We start from the raw sequence: 24991 nt of genomic DNA, 5'->3' as shown, positions 1-24991 counted from the left end.
CGCGATACCCTTACCGCTAACGATTAGACTATTATTAAGCGATATATTAAGATCCTTCGGCCGTTAAAGGACGTAACGATAACTCTATAAGGTAATACCGGCGGTAACTTCGGTATAATCTAGTAGGTACTACCTACTTTCGCTCGCGTAATATAATACTTCGAAGAGTAGCGAGAGAGGTATCTACTTTAGCTACTACGGCGTATACTACCGCGGTCTTAAATAACGACTAATATAATACTTAAACGAGTATCGGTTAAGGAGCTCTAACTACCCTTAACCGTAGAGGGTTACTTCTCTATAGTAATTAACCTTACTTAGTAGAAGATAAGTGAATACTTTATACAATTAGACGACATACCTATATACGTAGTAGTAGTCGTATTATACCTAAGAATAAAGTAGCGTTAGCTTAAGTATAACAAAAGCGATAGCCGCTTCCGTCCTACTAATACGTAGATTATAGGCCGTAAGAAAGAGGTAACAAAGCTCTAGCTAACCTATAAGCTAGTCACAATTAAGAAGAAGTAGCCGTAATAGTCCTTATACCTTGCCGTCGATAAGGGCTTCGTCGAAGATTACGAGAGCGACGAAGATTACGCTTAACGAGGCCTCGATAAGATAGAGTAGTATATACGCCTACCGCGGTACCCTAAAGCTAAGCTTGCTATTACTAATTCACCTATCAAGTATTAGGTTGATAAGCTACCGCAATGGCCTAATCTAGTACGAATAGCGATCGATATCTCCTACTGCCCTATAATAAGTAATAAGCCGGAGCGACAGTTTAGTTAAGTAGGTAATATTCTTATACCGAAGCGAAGGCACATAGTAGCAAGCACTATCAACAACCCAATGACCTTGAAAAGCTGGTGCAAGCAAGGGGTGATAACGATTGAGAAAGAGCTGTTCAATAGGGTGAGAACTCCGGCAACAACACCTCCGACAGCAACACTAGTAACGACGACGATATAGGTCTTGGCACGTCACAAGTTGAGCAACCAAGGCAAGTCAGATGCTGTGTATTCACTTGCAAGGCAAGTCACGAGCTAGCAGGGTACAAACAATCAAGTCATTCACCTCATTTTTGACTCGTTTGTTTGTTGATCAGTCTGGTTTCCGCTGTTAGGCACTCCCGGTGCCGATGCGGAAGTCGTTGGAACGGTCCATCACCCGTGGATTGATACCATGTTCGCCGAAAATACCTGGCTCAATGTCATCCCACGTACGAACGGCAGTGTGCTTGCGCCTCCTGCCACAAGGTGCTTTTGCAGGCACTGTTCGCCAGGCAAAGATACCCGGGACGCCTACATGGCAGATGCGGACCTACCGCAAACACATTGGATAGATGAGGAGAACGATAACTTCGCTCGCGAGGACGACGACTCAGAAACTGGCTTTCTCGTCTTACAGCACAGAGTGACCCGTGCTAGTGGGATCTGCTAAGATCGAGCCGAGTATGCTGCATGGCCTTCCTTCGCGCCTAGGCAACTGCGCTAGATTGAAACCTTGTACCGTCGCGGAAGCGGGCGCGGGCGAGACGGATACTCAAGGGAAATCATCATCAAAGAACATATAATAGAGTACAGCGACGAAATTGTGCCATGTAAGAACCATGGCGAGTGTGAATCTAAGATATAGAAAAGCTACCTAAGAAAACTCTAAATACAAAGCTGAGCGCCAAGCCGGCGGTGTGTTCGGATAAGAACGTCACATCCTCCCCTACTAGACCCTAATACACCTGTGTCAGCCTGAGGCGGCTAGCCTGATCGCCTATATACTTAAATCGATAACAAAAGAGATCCTAAAGCTTTAGCTTCCTTCGTCGTAGCTTCCTAGCCTACGACCCTTTAGCTTACTTTACTCCGTATATACAACTGCCTTACGCGGCTTAACTCTACTGCCTAAGCTCACTACGAGCTTACTAACCCCGTTAGATGACCTCACCGCGAGCTTCTTACCCGTATTCGCGCCTTCCCGTATCGTTAGAAGCTCGTAGTATTAGGTAGCTTATATAGAACGTAAGTATAAAAGCACGCTCTTATTCTAAATTAATCTAACTATAAATATTAATCTTTAAGCTTACTAAGTCTTTAATAACCTCTTTACCCTTCGGTAGCTTCTTCCTTAACCTTCTTTAGCCTTAGCTAACTTATTCTTAATTAGATTAAGGTATATAAGCCGCGCCGCGGTATCGGCGTTAACGTAGTAATACTAACGTGTTTTAGACTCCTTTCTTCCTTATAGCTTACTATAGCTCCTGTCCCGTACTCTCCTTAGGGCGAGGAGTTAATAGCTTAGATAGACGCCCTTACCGTTACCTATACTTCGGCTATATCTAATAACTTCCCGCGGCTCCCCGTTTATACTAAGACGCGCCTTCCGGATATACCTACGGGATAGTTAGCCGGTTAGTAGACTCGGCTCTACACCTTCTAGTTCAAAGTCTAGTTCTCTCGCGACGTTATTAAGCTAGACAATTAGATCGCGCTATAGTTAGCCCGTATCTCGCGCTAGTATCTAAGGATCGACGGAGGATCTAGATTCTTTAAGATAATTTATATACTCCCTTCGTACTATAGCCGCTTCTAGTTTAGCGGCGTTCTGAAGCTAGTAGCCGCGTTAGACTCCGACTTTAACGTCTTCGAAGAGGTCCCTAAGGGCGGTATTCTAAGGTAGCCTATCGCTTTTAATCGCGACTAGACGTACTTTACGATTCGGCTCGATTACTAAGAGGCTAAGAGGGGCTATAGTTCTACCTAGCTCCTTAGCTCGTTCGCCTATACCAATAATAGAGGATAATAATAGAGAGGATCTAGAGGTAGTACCTAGTAATCCCTAGTTCCTAGGTTAGAAGTAAGGCTCTAAGAGCCTAGATAATAATAAGCCCGAGGCTACTTTATAATTTAGTACTACGTTCTTATTTTATACGAGCGATAGGTAGCCGAGTAGCCTAACCTAAAAGTACTATAGACTAATAACCCTAATTAATAATTCTTACGACCTAACTCCCTTAGCGCCGCTTCGGTAACTAGGCTTACTCCTATAGTTTCTTCTTTATTATCCGCTACCTTAGTCCCTTTAGGCGAGCGGTCTTAGCTACTACCTCGGCTTCTTAAAGTAGCTACTACGATAGGTTAGCTTATCTAACCTCCGGGTCTACTAAGTCCGGTATATCTATATCTAAAAGGCTATTAGCCGCTTTAGGTTCGGCTATAACTTAGTCCGCTACGCTTGATCTAAGTAATATTCTCTAAGGTAGGGCTAACTCTTTTTTGTCGGCCTAGGGATAGAGCGTCGAGCTAAATATTTTAATCTCTCTAACCGGTATATCCTACGGGACCTTAGCGGGTTTAGCTAGGGTAGGGATAGCTTCCTAAGGACTTTTTTATTATAGAGGCTAACGATCTTCCTAAGTGTCCTTCTCGAGTAGTAGGGAATATACCTAATCTTGCTCCTCGCCTACTCTTCTTAACTTAATCTAATAAGATCGCCTTTAAGACCTAAGTACTTTAGCTAAAGTCTTTTACTCGCTTCTTTTACTCTAAGTATTCTTTATAACTCTTAGGTCTCGCTAAACTTACTCTAGTATATTACGGCCGCTCCGTAAGTAAAGGATCCGAGCTTAGTCGAATCCGATCACGTGACCCGGATGACTAAGCTCGGCCCGATACCGACGCCCGACACCTCGGCCTTTAAGTATAGGCCTCGTTCTTAGACTCTCTTCTCTCTTTAGCTATCGACTTCGTTAATACTATATACTTATACTCTCGTACTATAGTCTCGTAACACTTCGATAGCTTATATTAAGGACGCTACTATATTTAGCGCCGCTTAAGACTCTAGAAATCGTAATATTACGACTCCTCGAAATCCCCGCCTCGTACTAGCGTAAAAGTAGCGTAGTACTCTCTCTTTCTCTCTAGATCAAGACGCTAAGAAGGCGTATTACTATATTATAGCTAGGCTATAGAGTACCGGTTACCCTAGCGGCGGCGGCGGCGCGAATACTTAACGTATCGAGCGCCGCGCGCGACTAACTTAAAACTTAGAACTTTTTACGCGATCCGATTAGTATACCTAGTCCGACGACACCGTCCTACTAGATCCCTTTACTAAGTACGCTAATAAGGAACGCGCGGTTCTCGATAGGCTCCTAGAAGAGGAGGAAGGAGAGGATACCTAACCCGAAATAATAGACACTTTTAACCTCGTAGTATTACTCTACGAGGGCGATATTATAGACCACCTCGATAAGAATAGGTCAACCGATAATACTCGTAAGGACTTTACGATTAACTATATAGACGACCGCGGTCGTACCGGGATATACCGTAGCCTACTCGACTAACTACGGTTACTTAACGCGACTTAGTTTTACGACTACGTCTAGAACTAACTAGAGGCAATTGCCTACGCCCTTCGTAAACTCGAGGCTAATCACCGCTAAGCTATCCTAGATAGGGCGGCGCTATATTAAGCTAACGAGCTAAATTAGAAGAAGTTCGAGGAAGTATATACCGAACTATAATATATAGAAAAGTATAAGTAGGAATATAAGTAGGACCTAGAACAAGCTAATAAGGACCTTATAAAGGCTAACGAGGGCGTTACTAAGTATAGGAAGTAGGCTAATAACTAGTATAGCTCTACTAAGAGAGCCGAAAAGGAGGTCGATATATTTAAAGTTAAAGTCGCTAAACTAGAAATACTCGTACTAGACGACTCCGTCCCTACGGCTACCGACGTAGTAGGGCTATAGTAGACTATCGCTACGCTTAAATAGGATCTCGAGGAAGCTAAGCGTAGCCGTACTACCGAGAAACCTAAGGAGCGTAGCGCCCGCTCCCTCTCCGAGTTACGACGTCGACGCGGTAATAGACTAGCTAAAAAGTACGCTAAATAACCCGCTACGAAGCCTACGCGGAAGTAATGTAAGGAGCGATTCGCTAATAACTCCTCCGACCCCGATTCCTCCGACTCGTCCTTAGACTCTAATTCCGATTTTAAAGAGCGTCCGCGCCGTAAGAGTAAGGGTAAGGATAAGAGATCGAGAAAGAGATAAGAGACCGTTATCGTCGACGACGACGACTTCAAGATTATAGATAGTAGCGTAGATATCGTATACTATAACCGAACTATAGTAGAAGACTTTAAGACGAGTTCCCGTATCGAAGTACCTAAGCCTAAATTCTTAGGAGAGAATATAGGTAGTAAAGACTCGCCGATACTTAATAAGTAGACTACTTAACTCGGTAATAAGCTTGCCGCTTCTATCTTTAAGGACGTACTATCCGCCCTACGTTTCGTATAAGAAACGACTATAGGGTTAGTATACTCTATACTCCGTAACTATATTCCCTAGAAGATCGTCTTCTCTAAGGTTCCCTCCGCGAGCCGGCTATTTAAGAGCGTAAAGAAATGCCTACGTTTCCTAGATAAGAACTTCGGCGACTATAATCCCGAGGGCACCGCGCGTAATAATATAGATACGCTTAAGATAGTAGAGAATAACAAGTTCTCCGAGTTCTATACTAAGTTCTAACGTAAGCGCGCCTAGCTCCTATAAGGCGCGAGCCGTAAGCACGAGGTTATCGAGCTTAAGAAGAAGCTAAGCTTTAAGTACCGTAATCGACTAGTCGTACTACCTAACGCGAAGTCGGTTAAGGAGCTTACTCGGTAATACTACCGCCTAAAGAGCGAGCTAGCTCAACTTAAACACGACCTACTACGTACTAAGAACGACGAGAAGAAGGATAAGAAGACGACTATACCTAAGGGTAACGGTACGGTATTAGTACCTCCTATAGTAGGGTAGATTATACTACCGATACTCCCTTTAGATAATAGTATACCTCTCGGCCGCTCTCCTTATACTAATTAGCCGCTCCTTCCGTAGAAGGACCGCCCTAATTAGTATAAGAACTATTAAATAGGTACGGGTAGATAGTAGCGGAGTGGAGTAAGAGATCAATCTTCAACTAACTAATAGTACGAGTATATAGCAATATATTAGGAACTAATATATTGATTGTGTTAGATGTCTATCTAAGCTAAAGGGGAGAGAAGGTATCTCCCTACAAGCTAAGTCATCGTAGATGCCTTAGGCTACTAGATCACTTCCTAATTGTTGACTCCCTTTGAGATACTACATCTTAATAAGAACCTTATATAACTTACTTAAGATTAGCGTACTTAGATTATCGCTAGCGGTAGCTACCTACGCTACCGGAGTACCGGCTACGTCTTAGGCGCCGCCGGCTACCTACTTAACCTATACGAGCGTCCTAAGAAGAAGGCTAATAATAACGGCCTTACGGTTACTAAAGTACCGGCGGGAAATGCCTAAGCTATTATTTAAGCGTAACGCCTTTACTATATCCGGACCCGGATACTATCGCTAAATCGATCTATTATAGCCCTAAAACACGATATATTCGAAAGCTCTTATTAAGGCTATTCTAACGATCTATAAAGCAGGCCACTGCCCCTAGAATTAAGGGAGTTCTACCTTATTTAATCTAGATAGCTTAAAGTTCTCTTCACCCTATTTCTTTAGCTCTAAACGCGGCGGAGGTACCTAGCTATATTAGGCAACTCCTAGGTAATAGTAGCCTAGGCTACGGTACTAACGGCGCCTACGGCTCTATAGGCGAAGCTCCCCTAAGACAACTAGTAGCAACTTATAGAGGACGTAAAAAGTATAGAAACTAACAATTAGCTCCTATACTGGTCTCTATAGGTAATGATTACTTAGCTACGTACGGTGCTTATACTATCGTATTACCGAGGGTAATAAGAAATAAGGACGACGTCTTAGGCGATTAGTAAGGCCACCCGGAATTAATACTCCTATAGCTAGGTATTGATCGCGGTATCGACACTAGGCCCCCGCCTAACGTACGATATAGTTACGATCCGTATTATAGTAAAGGAAGACTAGGCCGAAGTTATAAAGCTATTGAATAAGGAGCTCGCCTAACGAATAAATTAACTAGGGGTAGTCGTAGTGAACTAATAGTCTAACGGTACTCTATAGATCTATACTAGCTCTACTACTACTAGGAGGTACCTAGAAGTATAGCTATAGTAGGTATCTAAGGTTACGGTATTAGCGAAGGTCTTTACGAAGTAATTTACGATCCTAGTCTATAATATACCTAAGGAGTTCGACCTAACTAACTAAGGTTACCTACGTACTCTCTAAGAGGACAACCCGGTCACTCTTAACTCTCTAATCTAGAAGGCGACTTGGCTCTATAGGAAATAGCTAGAAGGTAGGAAGGCCTCGGCGCTAATTATATAGCTATAAGACGCGAAAGCGGCGGATCTAGCGATAGAATAAGGCCTAATCTATTAATATAGCCTTAAGATAGTAGGAAAGCACTCCTTATCCTTTCGTGTCCTCTAATACTTTAAATACTAATAGTATAGACACTAAACCTATACGTATATAAACAAGTAGGCCTACTCGAACTATATAGGAGACTATATATCTAGGGACTATATATTGGGTATAAGACGGTACGCGAACTATCCGGAGTACTACCTATCGTATAGCGCGGAATGCCTATAGCGGAAACTAGCGAAAAACAAGGCAATTATAAACAGAACCGTCGCCCTAAGATTCTACGGCGACCGTAAGGCTAGTCTATACCGGAACTAGCTAGCGGCGGTCGGGTATAAGCGCCCTAGGGCCGAGAATAAAATAAAGGATACGTAACCTAGGATATACGGGAGGCTACGTACTCTACTAGCTATAGCGAGGGAATCTGACTAGGCCCGGCTCCCCTTTAGTATTTAGCCGATAGGCGTAGACTAGGATATATAAGGTAGTAGATATTAGGGCAAGAGCCTAGCCTATAAGATATAAGGGTAAAAGCGAGAATGTAGGTACGAAGTATAGATATAAAAGGGTATAGTATAATTGCTATATAAAACGAAAGACGAAGAAAGTAAGAGAGGCCTAGGGAAGGCCAGATATTTATACGCGACCCTCGCGAGTGCGTGTCCCCGTATTAATAAGGCTAACCCGTACGAAGCCGCGCTTAGTAGCTTTGCTTAGAACCTTATTCTAACCTACCCTACGTTCCGAGTCTTCTACGAGCTTCTTCTAGGGTCTAGCGTAGTCGCGGGTACTCGCGGGAGTGCCGTAAGTCATATAGTTACGAGCCGAAGTGAATCTATTAAGGTTTAGTAGAGTAGTAAATTTAGAGGGCTAGGTCCCGTAGTAAGTATTACGGGGTATATAATTCTTAGCGCTTACGTACTAAGCTAGACTTTCACTTCTTAACGACTTCTAAGCACTCTAAGGCTCTTCTGTCCCTACCTTCTATACACTCTATAGGGAGACTATAATAGTAGAATATAGGATATTATAGAGGAAATAATTGTCGATAACGATAACTAGCCTCGATACGCTTAGTATTATCTAGTATAACGTTAACTATAGTAAGGATATAGTCTAGAACTATTTCCTATACGAGGCGGACCCGTAAGTCTACTACGTCCTAGTAATCTAGGAGCTATAGATTAACCCGTACTATAAGAGACTAACGACCTATAAGTTACTAGGCTATACGACATACCTACGAGGCGACGGTAGACCCCGTATATACTTCTATATTAGTAAGGACATACTAGAATCCGACTAGGAGGTAGTATACTACGTAGATAAAGAAGGCGGGGGCGATATTACCTCCCTCTACGTAGGTAGTACCAAGATATATAACTTATATATATACCCGCTAGCCTCGAGGTCTAGCCGCGACCTTAGGGCCTATAGACACCTAGATAGTACGCTTAAGAGATAAGGGTACTATATCGTAGTAGGAGACTTTAATATATACTACCCTTCCTAGGAAAGCCTTATATAGCCGTACCCTATAGCCGACGAAGTACTCGACTTAATAGCGAGTAACGTAATTGCCCTTAATACCCTAAGGGACCTAGGTACCTAGAAGAGAGGGGGACTCTAAGGTACGATCGACCTCTCCTAGATCTTAGATAGCTACTACTATATAGTAACCTACTATAGGATCGAACATAAACTCGAGGCGTCGTTAGACTATATACTAGTTAGGACCTCTATTACGATATAGATATTACGTATACTAGCGAGAACCCCTAAGCTAAACTAGGGAAAGGCCTACTAGGCTAATATCTAGGCGTACCTCGATAACTCTAAGAGGCTAGTCTAGATCGCGTAGTAGTAATATAATAGTAAAGACGAGATAGACGAGGTAGTCTAAGTATTAATAGACGAAATAAGAAAAGCGACCTTACTTTACGTTCCGCTTACCTAACTAACGATATAGTCTAAACTATACTAGACGCTAAAGTATACTACGGTAGTAAGAGAAGTAAGGAGAGCCCGCCGGGTAGAGACGAGTAGCTATAGCGAGGATGCCTAGAACGTATATAGGGAGGTATACTAATAGAAGAAAGCTATAATACGGAGGGAGAAAGCAGTCGGCTAGAGAGCTATAGTAGAAGAAATCGCCGGTAAGCTAGCGAGGATATAGAAGCTAGCGAAAAAGGCCCGATAGGACTCTATATAGGGCCCCTCCTTCTCTATCCTAGCGCTATAATCGCCTAGTAGCCCGGTTAGCGACCCCGAGGCTAAGGCGCGTCTACTAGCTAGTAAGTTCTTCCCGCTCCTAGTCGAGGCTAATCTAAGCGATATAAATAGCTCTACTCCCCTAGCCCCTAGTATCGCGGTCTAATAGGAGGTGTCCGAGGGAGAAGTTACCGCTATACTTAGGAAGTTACCGGCGAAGAAAGCCCCGGGGCCGGATAGGATCCTAAACGAGCTACTTAAGAAGTATAGAGATTAACTAGCCCTAGTAGTTATAGCGAACTTTAACGCCTGCCTATAGACCGGATACTACCCGATAGTATTTAAATAATTAACGATAGTAGTCCTACGTAAGCCGTAAAAGGAAGACTATACGTAGGTAAAGTCGTACCGCCTAATTGCGCTCCTTAATACTCTTAGGGAGGCGCTTAAGAAGCTAGTTATAACGAGACTCTCCGAGGCGGTAGAGGAATACTCCCTACTCCCGGACACCTAGATAGGTACGCGTCTATAACGATCGACGCTATCCGCGATAGAACTTATTACCTCTTAGGTAAAGGCTATCTAGTATAAGAATAGGGACAAGGTAGTATCCTTACTTAGTCTAGACATATCGGGAGCCTTCGACTACGTATTATACCCGCGGCTACTCTATATCCTAAGGTCGAAAGGACTCCCTAAGTAGCTTATTAACTTCGTACGGTCCTACCTCTAAAACCGTAGTACGTCGATCCTAGTCGGCTAGTATAGAAGCCTATTTCAAGTAGTCTATACTAGAATCCCGTAAGGCTTAACGCTAGTACCTATTCTGTTCCTCTTCTTTATAGCGACGCTACTCCTAGCCCTAGAATCCTAGAACACCGCTACGAGCGGCTTCGTAGACGATATAAACATCCTAGCGTAGTCTTCCTCGACTAAGGAGAACTATAGGCTACTAGAAGAGAAGTACAAGATCTACGAGGACTAGGCTAGGAGGCACGGGGCTCGGTTTACCCTAGAAAAGTACAATCTAATACACTTTATGCGCCGGCCACGGTTCTATAATATATAAGCTTCTATCTAGATATAGAGGTATACGACTAACCCGGTAAATTAGCTTAGGATCCTCGGACTATAGGTAGACCCGGCGCTACGGTAGAGGAAGTACGTATAGGTAATAATACGGAAAGCTAAACAGAATATAGTATTATACTAGAGGCTTACTACGTCTATATAGGGGGCGGACTTCCGGTAGTTACGACTTCTATATACGGCTATTATACGGCTAGTCCTTACCTATAGTAGCTAAGTATAGTCCTTAGGTAAGACGGCCTACCTATCGAAGGGACTCGTCGCGCCGCTAGCGAAGATCTAAAACTAATGCCTAAGGAAGGTTACCGGGGTATATAAGTCGATACTAATAAGGATACTTAAGTACGAGACCGCTATACCGTAGATCGACCTATATATCTAGGGACTACGCACCTCCTACTTAGGTAAGTCGGTATAGTACCTAGTATAGAAGGTTATCGCTAGTATAGTTATAAGGGCCCGCGAATAAGTACTAGCGTATAAGGGTATGTAATCCGGAAACGAGCCGAACGACCGGGTAAGGGACGAATAGCTAGTACTATAATAAGAGGGTAAGAAATCGTTTATAGAGTAACTATAGAAAGAGAGGTAGAACAACTAGGGTGTAGGGTAAAGTAGACGCCCTTAGCTAGCGGGACAACCTAAGGAATAGTTAGCTATAAAATCCGCGGTTAAGTGCCCCCTAAAGCTTATCTACTACCGCCTTACGAGGGTATAGAGTAGTATAGTAACCTAACTACAAAGCGAACACATCAGCCTCTAGGGGTACCTATTATAGAGGAAGGCTCTAGGATACACGAATACTAGCTGCCCCTACGGCTATCGCTCCTAGAACGTACGGTACGTACTCCTCGTCTATCCGAGGTAGTCGCTAGGAAGGGGGGAGTAGATAGTAAAGGCGAGGAACCGGACGATTAGGGCACTTCTTAATAACGCTAAGGACCTACGGCGTATTACGAACTAGATACTAGAGAAGGGCTAGCTAGAATAGTACCGCCTAGTAGGAGTAGTATAGGAAGAGAGGACACGACGTAGCGCGACGAGACCGGCTAGGAGCGGGGGCTAACGGGGTAGTGATATAGACTACGTACATTTAGAGGGAAAGCTAAACTAGATAAGGAGTAGTCGGGGGCGGGAAGGGTTTTCACCTATTCGGGTTTCCCTTTGTATATAACAATAGATATATACCTATATAGGCCGGATAGGGTCCTAGAATAGGGGAATGACAAATCTATCTATCTATATAGATATACGCTATCCTATTAGGTCCTTCTTCGTCTTTCGTGTGATCCGCCGTCTTCTACTACTACGTAACTCGTACCTATTTAATATAGTAGCCTAATTAAATTCTTCTCGATCTAATACCCGTAGAAGGTAACTAACTTAACTCTAATGTCGTACTTCTTAGGGGAGTAGAATAGTTTAGCTTTCTTTAGGCGGTCGAAGACCTCTATTAGGTCTTTCTCGTACTATTCCTTAGAGTCTAAGAAGACTAGGATATCGTCGAGGTATATAACGACCTTCTTCTAAAGTAGATCTCTTAGGATCTCGTTTATTATAGACTAAAACGAGGCTAGGGCGTTTGTTAGCCTAAAGGGTATAATAAGGAACTCGTGCTTCCTATCCCTAGTATTAAACGTAGTCTTATACGTATCAGCTAAGTCGATTAGTAGCTACTAGTACCCTAAGACTAGGTCTAGTTTACTAAAGTATTTAGCCTTCGCGACCGTGTCTAGGCATTCCTAGATACGTAGGAGGGGGAAGCCGTTTTTAGTAGTTACGGCGTTAAGGGCGCGATAGTTAATATATATACGCTACTAGCCGTCTAGCTTAGGGACAAAGAAGACTAGGGATCCCTAGGGTAAGGACAAGACCTTAATTAGTCCGCGATTAAGGAGTATCTAGATCTAGCGAGCCTATTCTCGAAGTTAACTAGGGTTTAGACGGTATACGGGCTAGTTAATAGGTCGAGCGTTACTAGTAGGGATAGTATAGTCGAAAGCTCTCTTCCGTAGGAGTCTAGCCGGGAGCTAAGCTCTCTAGATCTCTAGGAAGAGATTAACTAACGTCTAGAAGACCCGGTTACCTACCTACGGTACCTAAGACTTATTGTCTAGGTCCCCTACTATAGCTATAAGGCGTTCGTATATCTTATCTAAGCCGTATTCCTCGAAGTCGATATTAACTAGGGTATCGTCGGGGAGTCGACTAAGCGAGTAGAAGAGCTAGGGTCCTTTATATCGTATAGTAAAGTCTACTAAATATATAGAGTTGAATATTTCTAGCTCGCCTTCGTCGTACTTTAGGTCGAACACCTTAGAGTACGACCTAATCGTATAGTACCGGCTACGCCGGTCCCGTAGTCTAGTAGAGCTAGACTACTAGTTTACGTTAGGGTTGACTTCCTAGAACTACTTAAGGCCTAGGATAAGGTCAAATCCTTCTATATCGATAACTCTAGCGGGGACTATGTCCTACTAGGTACTAATCTAATATAGTAGAAGGACACCCTAAGTAGAAATGATCTCCTTACCGTTTAGGAGGACGATCCTTACTAGTAGTAAGTCCCTAAAAAGCGATCGAGGGAGTTACTTCGATTTTCGGGCTAAGAGGTATACTTTAGAGGCTACGTAGTCTAGAGTAACCTTAGCCCGAACCTAATTGAGTCCTAGGCGGGTATTAATAGTAAAGAGCCCTCCGCCTATCACTATTAGCCTCTCTATCGTATAGTCGACCTCCTCTTTAGTCTCCGACTCGGGTTCTTTAGATAAAGATAATACTCTATCCTCTTCTACTTATATCTACTAAGCCTTACCCTTAGTAGCTAGGGTCGTCCTATCCTAGTAGGATTCTCTAGGTAGGGGTATAGAGGCGTCTAATAATCCTAAGTACGTCTACCTCGATTAAGACGTCTTAGGCTCTATTTTTTTTAGCTTAGAGTAGTCGCGCGCGAAGTGGCCTGTCTTACTATAGTTATAGTATTTGTCTAAGGGCCCGGAGGGGCCTCTACGATTGCCTTGCCTACGTCTACGTCCGCCGCGGCCTCTACCGCGTCCTCTACCGCGCGCCGAGCTACCTAAGTCGCTCCGGAGAGCTATAAAGGCTTTAGTGTCTCCGTCTATAAACTTCTCGACGGCTAATATCATTACGGCTAGCTTCTAGTCTCTTCCGCGGCTAAGATAGAGTCGCTAGTCGGCTATAATAGCCTACTAGAAGTAGACGCGGATATTCGTATTAGTCGCTCGGAAGTTACGATTGTCTAGTTTAGCTAGTATATCGGGCTTTAGGCCGGCTCGAAACTTACGTAGGTAGGTAAAGTTATCTAGTAGAGGAGTTATACGGCTCCTAGTTAGCCTAAGCGACCTAATAAAGGTTATAATACTCCTAGTTTAACGGGTTGTCTCCTAATTACGCTAGATCTACTCCTAATAGTCTAGGTCGACTATAAAGTTAGAGATCTACGTAATTATGTCGTCGAAATCGCCGTACCTAAGATAAGGGGGCTTTAGGCGCGTTTCTTCGATAGCTTTAAACTATAACTAGTTAAAGTCGTTACCGACGAAGCTACTAACAAGCTCTAGTTTCTCTAGGTCGGTAAGGCGTCTTTTAATAATCTATTTCTTATTTAGGCTAATCTAGGCTCTAATAGACGGTATCTAGTTAAGGTACTCGTCGTTCTAAGCGTTAGACTTTAGAATAGGGGGATCCCCTATCCTAGGCGCCTTGCCTCTACTAGCTAGCTCGTTATATAGGCCAAAGTTATCTTCGTCTAGGTAGTCCGCCCTATCTATCTCCGCGTCGCTATCGCGGTTAGGGCGGCGGTACGACCGAGTAGCTAGGGGTATAGCCTAAGTAGCCCTAAAGGTATCGTTTAGGCTAGTAGGCTAAGCCGCGTAGTTATTACCTAGGGCGCGACTATAGGCTAGGCCCTCTCCGACTAGATAAGTAGCGAAACCTTACTAATCCGGTAGGTAATTACCGCCTTAATTAGGGTATTAGTTAGTGTCCTCTATACTAAAGGTTTGAGTAGCCCGCCCCGTTCGTAGAAGCTAAGATAAGGTTAGTAAGGTTACCTCGCTTAGCTTTAGTACTAAGGTCCGACTGAGGCGTAAGTTAGAGACTTATAGCTTAGGAGATTTACTTATAGGCTGATTCAACCTAATAGAAAGGCTGAAAGGAAGGGAAGCTACTAGATGTAAGAACCTTAGCGAGTGTGAATCTGAGATACAGAAAAGCTACCTGAGAAAACTCTAAAAACAAAGCTGAGCGCCAAGCCGGCGGTGTGTTCGGATAAGAACGTCACAGCCATGAGCATCGAAGTGAGCGTGACACCTTGCCAATGCTGAATGCAGGGATGCTAGCGGCGTTCGTGATGGTTGGGAGTGCTGATTGATCGGCACTTACTTATCATGTCCCTTTGGGTGTCAACAGAATGCTTGGGGCAATGATCTGGTGTATTGATCGTTATGAGCAGTCGCCGGCGCCTGTATGTCCGACATTAGCGGTACTAGATGCACAGTCTCGTTGGACATTGCGGCCGTCCGACATGATGATGACTCAGCAAGGTTCTTTCGGCCGCGGTCAATTGGCCTGGATGCCGAGCTGCATCTTGTTGCGTTCCAAGTCCCCAGTGGTGCGAAGAGACTTCGCCTGGCTGCCGGACGATCCATACCGGGTAATGAGAAGGCAGTGAATGTCATGGGAGACCGATCGGTTTCAGCGTCTCGCCTCTTGAAGACAAAGGGGGAACTGAGTCCGTATACAGTCCTGGGCATAGATTTTACAACCCCTGTTCTTCCACCTTTCCTCATTAGGAAGGATGTATCCACTGCTTGGCGTAGCTCACCACCTGGTGTGTCCTCCATTGTTGGCTATTACTGCCTCGCAGCGTTCTCGCATACTCTCGCATATTCGTTGTATGTCCTCAGGTGTGAGCTTGGCCCATTCTTGATAGTGAGATTGAAGGTAGCAACACCTTCTGAGATGGACATGGATAGCCGGAAGGGGTTAGCGTAAATACAGGGGTTGTAAAAACTATGCCCAGGACTGTAACGAGAGGATGGCAGAAGAACACGAGCGATAGACGGGGGTTCCGAACACCAGGATGAGGCGCGGACGGTCTTGCAAGTGTCTCACCGGTATGTGGCACAGTTCCCCGTCTTATCCGATGCCACGGATCGAGCTTGCCTTAGCGTCGAAGGATTGTGGGCAGTGCATGTCACCTTGGCCAACACCAGCACTTGCTCTCCTTCCTTGAAGTCACAATAAACCACACAAAGCAGTCTGATACATAATCCGACATTCAACACGAAGGGTTTGCTCTTGGAAACAGCACTGCGATGACACTCCAGGATATGGGCGACCTCGAGAAGAACATCGGCTCGCGTGCCGAAGCTGACGACAGCTCTTCGGACACTTCTACACTTCTCAACAAGCCAGAAACAGAGGTAGCAGCCTCTGACCCTGCCACAGACAGCATCGCTCTGCCAGCTGAAGAAGCGTCTGCACCCGAAGTCCGCCGCTACATCACAGAAGTCCTCACCATCAACCATGAACTCGATGTCCACGACGCACAGAACATTGCGTCCAAGTGGACCATAGGCTCCGGCCGTGACTTGCGCAAGTTCACTCCTTGTATCTACCGCGATATCTTTGGATCCGCCACCGCGTGGATTCTTTATCGAGAAGTCAAGGTCGTGGCTGCGCAAGAAAATTTCAAGAAGTCGCCGCCTATGAAGTGGCCAGCTCGCCTCGGCATTGCCGGCACGCTCGTTGCGTTCGAGGCACTTTTTTCATTCGTCCTTACACACTTCGGTGGTATGGTGCTCCTTTGGGTGATGGCTCCGTTTTATTTCTTTGGGCTCTGCGGTTGCGTTGCTGTGCTTGCGGATGGGGCGGATAAGCTTGGCGATGATAAGAAGGCTCGCGAGAAGACTCTCGAAAAGGTCGAGAACGAGTTGATAAAGTACTGGGGTATCGATGGCAATGGGACCAAGTCCTCGGGATGAGAGTCGCTCCAGGTCCTGGGAGATCGGTGATGCTATCAAGCCACAGTGGATCAGCCTTTGGTTGACAGAGCGCAGATTAGTACTATGGAGATAATGTCAGAGGCGGGGTCCATACAACAGCTAGCTACACGCGGAGCATGCAGAAGACCAATCCCGTCTGATAGAGCGTCATGCTCCAATCGTTGCCAGCATCAGGAGTGCTCCCATCTCTGTCGATGACACGGCATAAGTTGCGCCATACTGGCAGACGTCAGCATACCTCCTGTGAGAACATGCTGGCCTCCACGGCTCGCCAAAAGAGAGCGCATCGCCCGACGACTATACCCCGACCACAATCATCATCCCGCCAGCTTGAGCGACTTGATGTCACCGCCCGCAAGGTAGCATTCCTCACTGACGGTCTGTCCAGTCTCGTTGCTGCAATCGTCATTGAAGCAGAAGTTGACACGGTGAAGGATGACGCTTCCTCGTCCTGCGCTATGTCCACGCATTGATTCTTCTTCAGCGTGCCGCCACCCAATGCTTCCCAGTTGCATGTGTTGCCTGAGTATGCTTCGTATTGGACTGCGGTGACGGCGTGTGGGGCGGTCATCAAGATGGCGATGGAGACGGATCTGAAACTCATTGCTGAGGGTTACGTTTGGTGGACAACGAGGTTTCGAGGCGAGAGACGGGGTGTTCGACGCACATTTGCCGTCACCTTGACACGATAGAAAGTCGCCTCCATACCACATTCTCTCCGCAGGTGTTCGCTATGCCATCATTCCTCCTGTTCGTGTTAACGCTTGGCTCGGCCGACAGCATTACGTTCTCGCCACACACTGGACTTGTTCAGAATCGCAAGTGCTGTGCATCAAACTTCCGAAAAGAATAGGGGCTTAGCAGCTATACCGTTCCGACGATGCGCCGCGGAATTGGTGAGAAGCGTGATCGTATACGACGTCCTACACGAATATACCGGTCCGCCTTGTTAGGCTCTGGAGTGCTGGACGCGCGTTGCGATTCAACTATTGATCGCATAGACCAATCCATCAGTCCGCTGTCCTAACGCAACACTACATTCAATCAACACTTGAACCTTCACTATCAGTCCTATCAGATGTACACTAGCACCGTAATTCTTGCCTTCAGCCATGACACGCTCCTACCTAAGTAAAGGAGCCAGCATTTGGGTGCTCGCTAGTTAGCTTGCCTTCTTCAACCAATGGGTCTTCACAAGCAACAGAGCATTCTACCTGCCGAGCTACTGGCAGCTTCTACCCATACTGTATAGTATTGTCGAGCCACTCGCTACAAAGCTTCTCCTGCACGGTCTTGTGCAATGGAACGGATCCGCGACGGGTTGCCTTGCCGTGTGGTCTGTTGCACACGAATGAATACTTTCCACAATAGCACTTATCTTCTGCGCTATTGATGAGAAAGCTACAATTCAGTCAGCTCCATCGCCACGCACACTTGGAGGGTCGCCGACGGAAGCAACGAAAGGCGTGCATGATCTGGATCACGATGCCGGACTTGCAACGCACGATGACCGAAGACCTCGCTTCCTCCTACTGGGGCTCGCAGCTGCTATAACGGCTGTCACCAATTCCCTAAACCTGCTCGCCGCGGATAACCAAACGGCTGGCACTACATTAGAGCTATAGAAAGTACTGCTCTGTCGTCCTTTCGAGAGCGCCTTCACGCGGCGGACGACGTAAGTACCTTCTTACGAAGGGAAACTAAGTCTCTCGAACCGTAGGGCTAGAAGGGTCGTCGATCCTCTTCTCCTACTCTCTCTCGGATTCGTACTTCTATATACGACGAAGTAATTACAGCGACACCTACTCCTACGACCTATGACGACGCGACGATAACCCCGAGAATATAAAGATATAAACGAGGTATGTACGAAATCTATATTAAGAGCTCCGGAACTACGAGAAAGTAAGAGTAAGAAAGAGGCGATCTTTTTTACTCGAATAACGACGGCGTCTTTTATAGTTTAAACTACGTTAACGGCAAGGCTAGAACTAAGAAAGGCTTTTACGGAAGTAAACCGCGTGAACTACGAGGCTAGAACTAAGAGAGGTACTCTAGGGCCTAGGTAGAGAAAGATTCGAGAGAGGTCGGTTCTCTCTCGTTTATCTCTCTTACTAGAGCTATATAATATAGGAAGCTACGACTTATACTAGCAACGCCGAAGAAGAGATAGAGGGGACGGGCATTCTAGGATTTCGCTCGGTTATAATTTATATACAACGGGGCTACCCGGCGTAGTAGAGTAGACTAGGAAATATAGGCGTAATTTTTACTTCCTAGGGTAAAAGGTAACGTAAACTACGATACGATAACTCGATAACTAGGATATAATACGGCGTAAAAGGAGTACGAGTTATACGCCGGGACTCGTAGAGCGAGAAGGCCTTAGTAATATCGTAAAGAACGAACTCTTTCTTTACTTTTAAGAGGGTTTCTAGCCGGAGGGCTTTTCCTCTCGTCTCGACTATTAGTCTTATTAGAAGACCCGTATTATATAGTCTAGGACTTAAATAATACGTTAATAGAATAATTGATTAAAGTACTACTCTACTTCTTATTTATACTTGCCTCTCGATTTAGCGACTTAGGACTCTATTACGCTATAGTATTAAAAGCTTTTATTAGTCTAGGATAGTTTAGAAATAGATACTAGTAACTCGTTAGCCTTATAATCCTGATAGTACTCCGAGCTATAGTTAGAGTTACTATTATATTAATATCTACCTATTCTTAGGATTTGTAATAAGCTATAAGTTAGGCTTATTATAAAATATTGTTAAACAGGTTCGGATTGATAGTAGCGGAGTGGAGTAAGAGATCAATCTTTAACTGACTAATAGCACGAGTATATAGCAATATATTAGGAACTAATGTGTTGATTGTATTGGATGTCTATCTAAGCTAAAGGGGGGAGAAGGTATCTCCCTATAAGCTAAGTCATCGTAGATGCCTTAGGCTACTAGATCACTTCCTAATTGTTGACTCCCTTTAAGATGCTACATCTTAACACTCCTACTTATCTCGTATAGGAGGTTATAGTCTGCTCACTTCCTGTCAATAGTACTTAGACCTTTTTATGACAGGTTAAGCTAGCTTATAAACCTCTAGAAGTGTAGACTAGTCTTTGGTTTTATAAACCCGTCTGTAACTATCTTAGAGGTTGGGGTGTACTCAATAGCAATAAGCCTCCTCTACTAAAGTTTCCTAATAGCGTTATAGGCAATGTTAATTTGCTTCGACTTGTTATGAACATGTGCATCTTTTACTAGGGTGAGGGCAGCTTAATTGTCACCTCTTAATTGGACTGGTCTCAAATTTGATACAGTCTCCTGGTTTCTAGTGATTCTTAGTTGATAGGAACAGTCTCCTACTAACTCTAGACAATCCATTTGTCTTAGCAGTAAAGCTAGGAATTAGGACTGCTTCGTACATACATTTATGGCCATATATTCAGCCTCTATTGTGGATATTGCTACAGACTTTTACTTCTTACTTATCTAAGAAACTGGTGCCCTATAGAGGAAGAAGACATACCTAAGGATTGAGACTCTGTCTGCTTTGTCTATTGCATAATCAGAATCACAGTATCTAATAAGGTGTCCTTTTCTAGACTTTGAGAACTGAAGTCCTAGATCAGGGTATGATCTTAGGTACCTAGTGATCTTCTTCAAAGCCTTTATGTGGTGGGTGGATAGATTACTCACAAATGAGCTCATCCTTCCTAGGGCAAAAGCAATGTCTGGCCTTGTAATTGTTGCTGGCCACATCCAAGTACTATTAATACTCTGGTACTCTGCCTTATCACACCTCTCATATATATGGCTTGAAAGTTTGAGGGCCTCATAGCTGTCTATAGGTGAGTGTGTAGGTGCTACCTTCTTATAGTTCATTCCTATCTTGGCTAGGCTGTCCCTAACAAAGTGTCCTTAGTCAAGTTTCAGGATTCCTCTCTTCCTGTCCCTTATAACTCTTATGCCAAGGATCTTTTCAGGTTCACCTAGATCTTTGATCTTGAAGATCTTGCCAAGTTCTCTTTTGAACTAGAGAACATCTGTTAACTTTGGTGCAGCAATTGGAATGTCATCCACATGTATAAGGATTATAATCTCCCTCTTCTTATAGATAAGTAGGCATAGATCCACTTCTGACTGTGTGAATCTAATCTCTCTGAGCTTTGACACACAGAGTTGATTCCAATCTCTAGCTGCTTGCTTAAGTCTATACAAGCTTTTGAGGATTTTGTACACCATGTTTGCTAGAAGCTCAACTCCTGGTAGTGGTAACATGAAGATGTCTTCATAGAGGGTGCTTTCTGTGAATGCATTGTTCACATTCACTTGGTAAAGATGAAGATCCTTCTTACACACAATAGCTATAAACACCCTAAGGGTGTCACCTCGTCAACAGCCGACAGACATACGCCGGGACCACGGCTTTCTTTACACAAATCGAAGCGCATTCACGAGGAGACAAACGCAGCGAACCTACAGCTACGCGCCCGCGCGATCGCGCGCGCAATCGCCCTCGAAAGAGACCTAGAAACACGACGGTCAAAGAAAGGGGAAGACCCTGAAATTTGCGGCGACCTTCCCCTTTAGGAAGGAAGCAATTCCAATAGACATCGACACTACCCCGTCCTCCCCGGACCTACTCTCGCAACAACCAAGGACCCCGACACAACTACAGCGTAACAAACGCCCGATTATACATAGCAACACACCCGTCCGCCCAAGTCCATTCGTATTCTTGTATACACAAGAAGAAAAAAAGTCCGAAATTGAAAGAAAAATCCTCGATACAAGAGATCTTATCCTAGGAGCATCCGTCCTAGTATAAGGTACCCCGGAACAGAACGACCTTCTTGACCTACTTAAGATCTTCCGTGAGTATACAGAAAAAAAGAAGGTCCGTCAAACGTCGTCAATCCTCGTAAAACAAATCAATAACCTCGAAAAAGCGACAAAAAAAATCGAGACTATAGAGAAGTAGCCTCGAACCTACGTAGCGGTTACGGGATCGAAAGTATCAAACACTACGAACAATTCCTAGTGGTCTACTGTCTAAAAGAAGAAACCGACGCTAAAAGAGACAATTCTTAAAAAGAGAATTATTATAACTCTTACAAACCTAGATAACAAAGTAGACCCGAAACGAACCCGCGACGAAATAAATAAGGCACTCGGTACGACCGCCGTAGTAGCCGTAGTTAGGACAAGGAATAATAACGTCGTACTTACGATAACCGGGAAGGTCTTAATAAATACTCTACTAGAATAGAAAGAAAAGTAGAGTAACGCCCTTCTAAAGCAAGCTTAGGAGGCAAGAAAAGACGAAGAATAGTACCGAGTAGCTATTTATAGAATCCCGATCGCCGTAGTCCCGGACCTTACTACCCTTAGCGAAGAGATAGGGAAATATAACGAAGACCTTACTCTCGAAATCCGCGGTAAGCTACTCTAGCTAATAACGAATAAAAAGAGACAAACATAACGATATAGCTCCGTAGTAGTCGTATTTAAGACAAAGCAATAGGCCGAGAAGGCTATTCGATTTCGTCTCTACGCGCTCGGACTATCTCTAAAGGTAGAGAAATATATCGTAATCCTAAGAACAATATAATACCCGAACTACCTCGGTTTTAGACACCTACTAGAGAAATGCCGTAGATAACCGAGATGTAAATACTACGTTAAAAGCTACGCTACGAGGGAATACTCCTACCTTAAATACGGTAAACGTACTAACTACGAACACGAAGCGGTAAAGTACGTAAACTACGGAAAAGGATACCTAGCTACGGCTAAGGAATACGAGATCTTCCGGTTATTACTACGCCCGAGGACGTAATGCCGGAAAACAACTCGATTGACGGAAGGGAACTACGAATACTTTAAAATAACCTAAACAGATCGATCGCGGCTACGGAGAGTATCCTAGACCTTATAATTAAACTTAACGTCCGTATTATCTTCGCGTAAGGACCGTAGTTCTTAAGGGAGAGATGTCATGGTCTCCCCACAGAGTGTACAGAAGGTGGGGACAGAAGAGTCTCAGAGCGCTCAGAAGTCGTCAAGAAGTGACAGTCCAGCTTGGTGTGTGAACGCCAAGAATCACATGCCCCGCAACATTCACTACGGGACCCAGCCCTCCAGATTCACCCCTCTACCAAACCTTGAAGCACGTGGAAGACTCGGATCGTAGGGCAGGTTGGAATGAGGTTTTGAGCAAAGCTGCTGAGCGCGGCTTCGCACGGGTTAGCCCTGTTGATGCGGGGACACGCACTCGCGAGGGTCGCGTATAAATATCTGGCCTTCCCCAGGCCTCTCTTGCTTTCTTCGTCTTTTGTTTTGTGTAGCAATCATACCATGCCCTTTTGCATCTGCACTTCGCACCTGCATTCTCGCTTTCACCCTTACATCTCACAGGCCAGGCTCTCGCCCTGACATCACAAAAGACCAACAAACCGTCAACCACTCGAGTCATCCTCATGGGTGACCACGCCACCGATAGAGGTGTCAACCTCGACAACCAAGACACTCCATTCCACTTCAGTGAGTGGACTGACATCCCCTTCTCGAACGCCGCTGCCTTCGGTGCCTGGGCAAACGCCAACCCCGACACCGCCTACGCTCTCATCAACCGCACCGTCTCCTCTTTCCGCGAGACCGCCCAGCAGGTCGAGCAAGCAAACAACCAAGCAACATACCTTCAAGGTATTGTGAACACCTTCCAGAACCTCGCCCCGCACGCCGACGACAACCGCCGCCAGCACTTCTCCAAGAAGGTCAACGACCCAGACGAGTTCGACGGCAACAAGAGCAAGTTTGAGGCATTTGAGACACAGCTCACCATCAAGCTGTTGGCTAATGCCGACCACTTTCCGCAAGAGAAGGACAAAGTCACGTACGTCTTCTCCCTCCTTCGGGGAGACGCCGCGGCTCAGGTACAACACTACATCGACAACGCCACGCAGACTATCGGCTGCCCGGACGTCCTCACCTTGATGCAGGACCTCCGTGCTGCCTTTGGTGATCCAGACCGTAGAGCCACCGCCCAGAACGCCATCCACAACCTCCTCCAGAAGAACAAGAGCTTCGCCGAGTACCTCGCGGCCTTCAACCGCGACATCGGGTTCACCGGCTACAACGAAGAGACCAAGAAGAGCACTCTCCGCCGTGGTTTGTCAGCAGAGCTTCTTCGAGCCCTCGAGGACAAGGACGTCGGTGCTATGAGCTTCCGTGAGCTCGTCGAGACCTGCCAGCGCCTCGACTCCAACATGAAACACACCGCCTCTCTCCTCGCTTCCCGTTCTCAAGGTCGTCAGCCTCGTGGTCCCGGAAGCCACTTCGCTGCTCCACTAGGCGCCGCCGCTCCTACGGCTCTCCCTCCCGTCTCTGTAGGTGACGCTATGGATCTCAGCGCTGGTGCCGCCGTCCCTCGAGTCCAGGGCCTCGTCAACGGTAAGCTCACTCCCGAAGAGAAGCTTCGCCGTCGCCAGGCCGGACTCTGCACCTACTGCGGCGGTCCAGGCCACATCGCAGCCAACTGTCCGCAGCTCGCTGCCCGTAACGCCCGCAACCCGGTTCGCGGCGCTGTCGGCGCTATCGAGCCTGCTCCTGCTGCTCCCGCTGAGCAGGAAAAAGCCTAGGTCTTCCTCATCGACGCGATGAAGACCAAGAACAACGTTTACCGAAAGTGAAGAGAGGAAAGAAGTTGAGGATCAATACAGCACAGCTAGACCTGTACGACGAGACGGGCAAGGACCACGCTTGCAAACCGTTCGTCACGAATGTAAATATCGGCTCAAAGAAACTCTCTTCTTCCAATCTCACTCTCATGGACACTGGCGCACTAGGCGAGTCTTTTATGGACTATAAACTCGCGACCTCTCTCAACCTCGAACCCCAGGAACTGAAGTACCCTCGCACCCTTGAACTCTTTGACGGCACGGAGACTACCACTGGTAAGATTACTCATGTTGTACACACGTCAATCACCCTCGGAGGCAAGCGTATGTCGATCACCAGCTTCCTTACGTCCCTACCGCATCAGAAGTTTATCCTCGGCCTCCCCTGGTTCAGACGACACCGACCTATCATCGACTGGACTTCCCTTACTGTCAGCTTCCCTCCAGAAGTTCCTCCGGCACCTCCGCCTTCTCCGCCGCCTCAGCGCGGTCCTGAGTATACCAAGATCTTCCAGGTGAACGCCGCTGCCTTCACCACTGCTGCTAAGCAGCCCAAAGCTCAAGTCTTCGCCGCCTCTCTCCGCGATATCGACATCGCCCTCGAGAAGCTCGACAAGAAGCGTACAC

At 45.7% G+C, this 24991-nt stretch overlaps 2 protein-coding genes across 2 annotated transcripts; both read left to right on the top strand.

The window, feature by feature from the left end:
• Positions 1 to 1188: 1188 nt before the first annotated feature.
• Positions 1189 to 1446, top strand: CLAFUR5_00200 (uncharacterized protein; the record flags this gene model as incomplete). The annotated part of the gene is given in 2 exon segments (XM_047899348.1): positions 1189 to 1262; positions 1275 to 1446. 2 exon segments carry the CDS (start codon positions 1189 to 1191, stop codon positions 1444 to 1446), a joined length of 246 nt encoding a protein of 81 aa, XP_047756414.1.
• Positions 1447 to 15987: 14541 nt separating this feature from the next.
• CLAFUR5_00199 (uncharacterized protein) lies at positions 15988 to 16656 on the top strand (the record flags this gene model as incomplete). Its single annotated transcript, XM_047899347.1, has 1 exon — positions 15988 to 16656. The coding sequence occupies one exon, from the start codon at positions 15988 to 15990 to the stop codon at positions 16654 to 16656; it is 669 nt and encodes a 222-aa protein (XP_047756330.1).
• Positions 16657 to 24991: the final 8335 nt, after the last annotated feature.

This window comes from Fulvia fulva, chromosome 1 (assembly GCF_020509005.1).
Source record: "Fulvia fulva chromosome 1, complete sequence".
In the NCBI taxonomy this organism is placed as follows: Eukaryota; Fungi; Ascomycota; class Dothideomycetes; order Mycosphaerellales; family Mycosphaerellaceae; genus Fulvia; species Fulvia fulva.
This window is presented reverse-complemented; position numbering and strand designations above follow the sequence as displayed.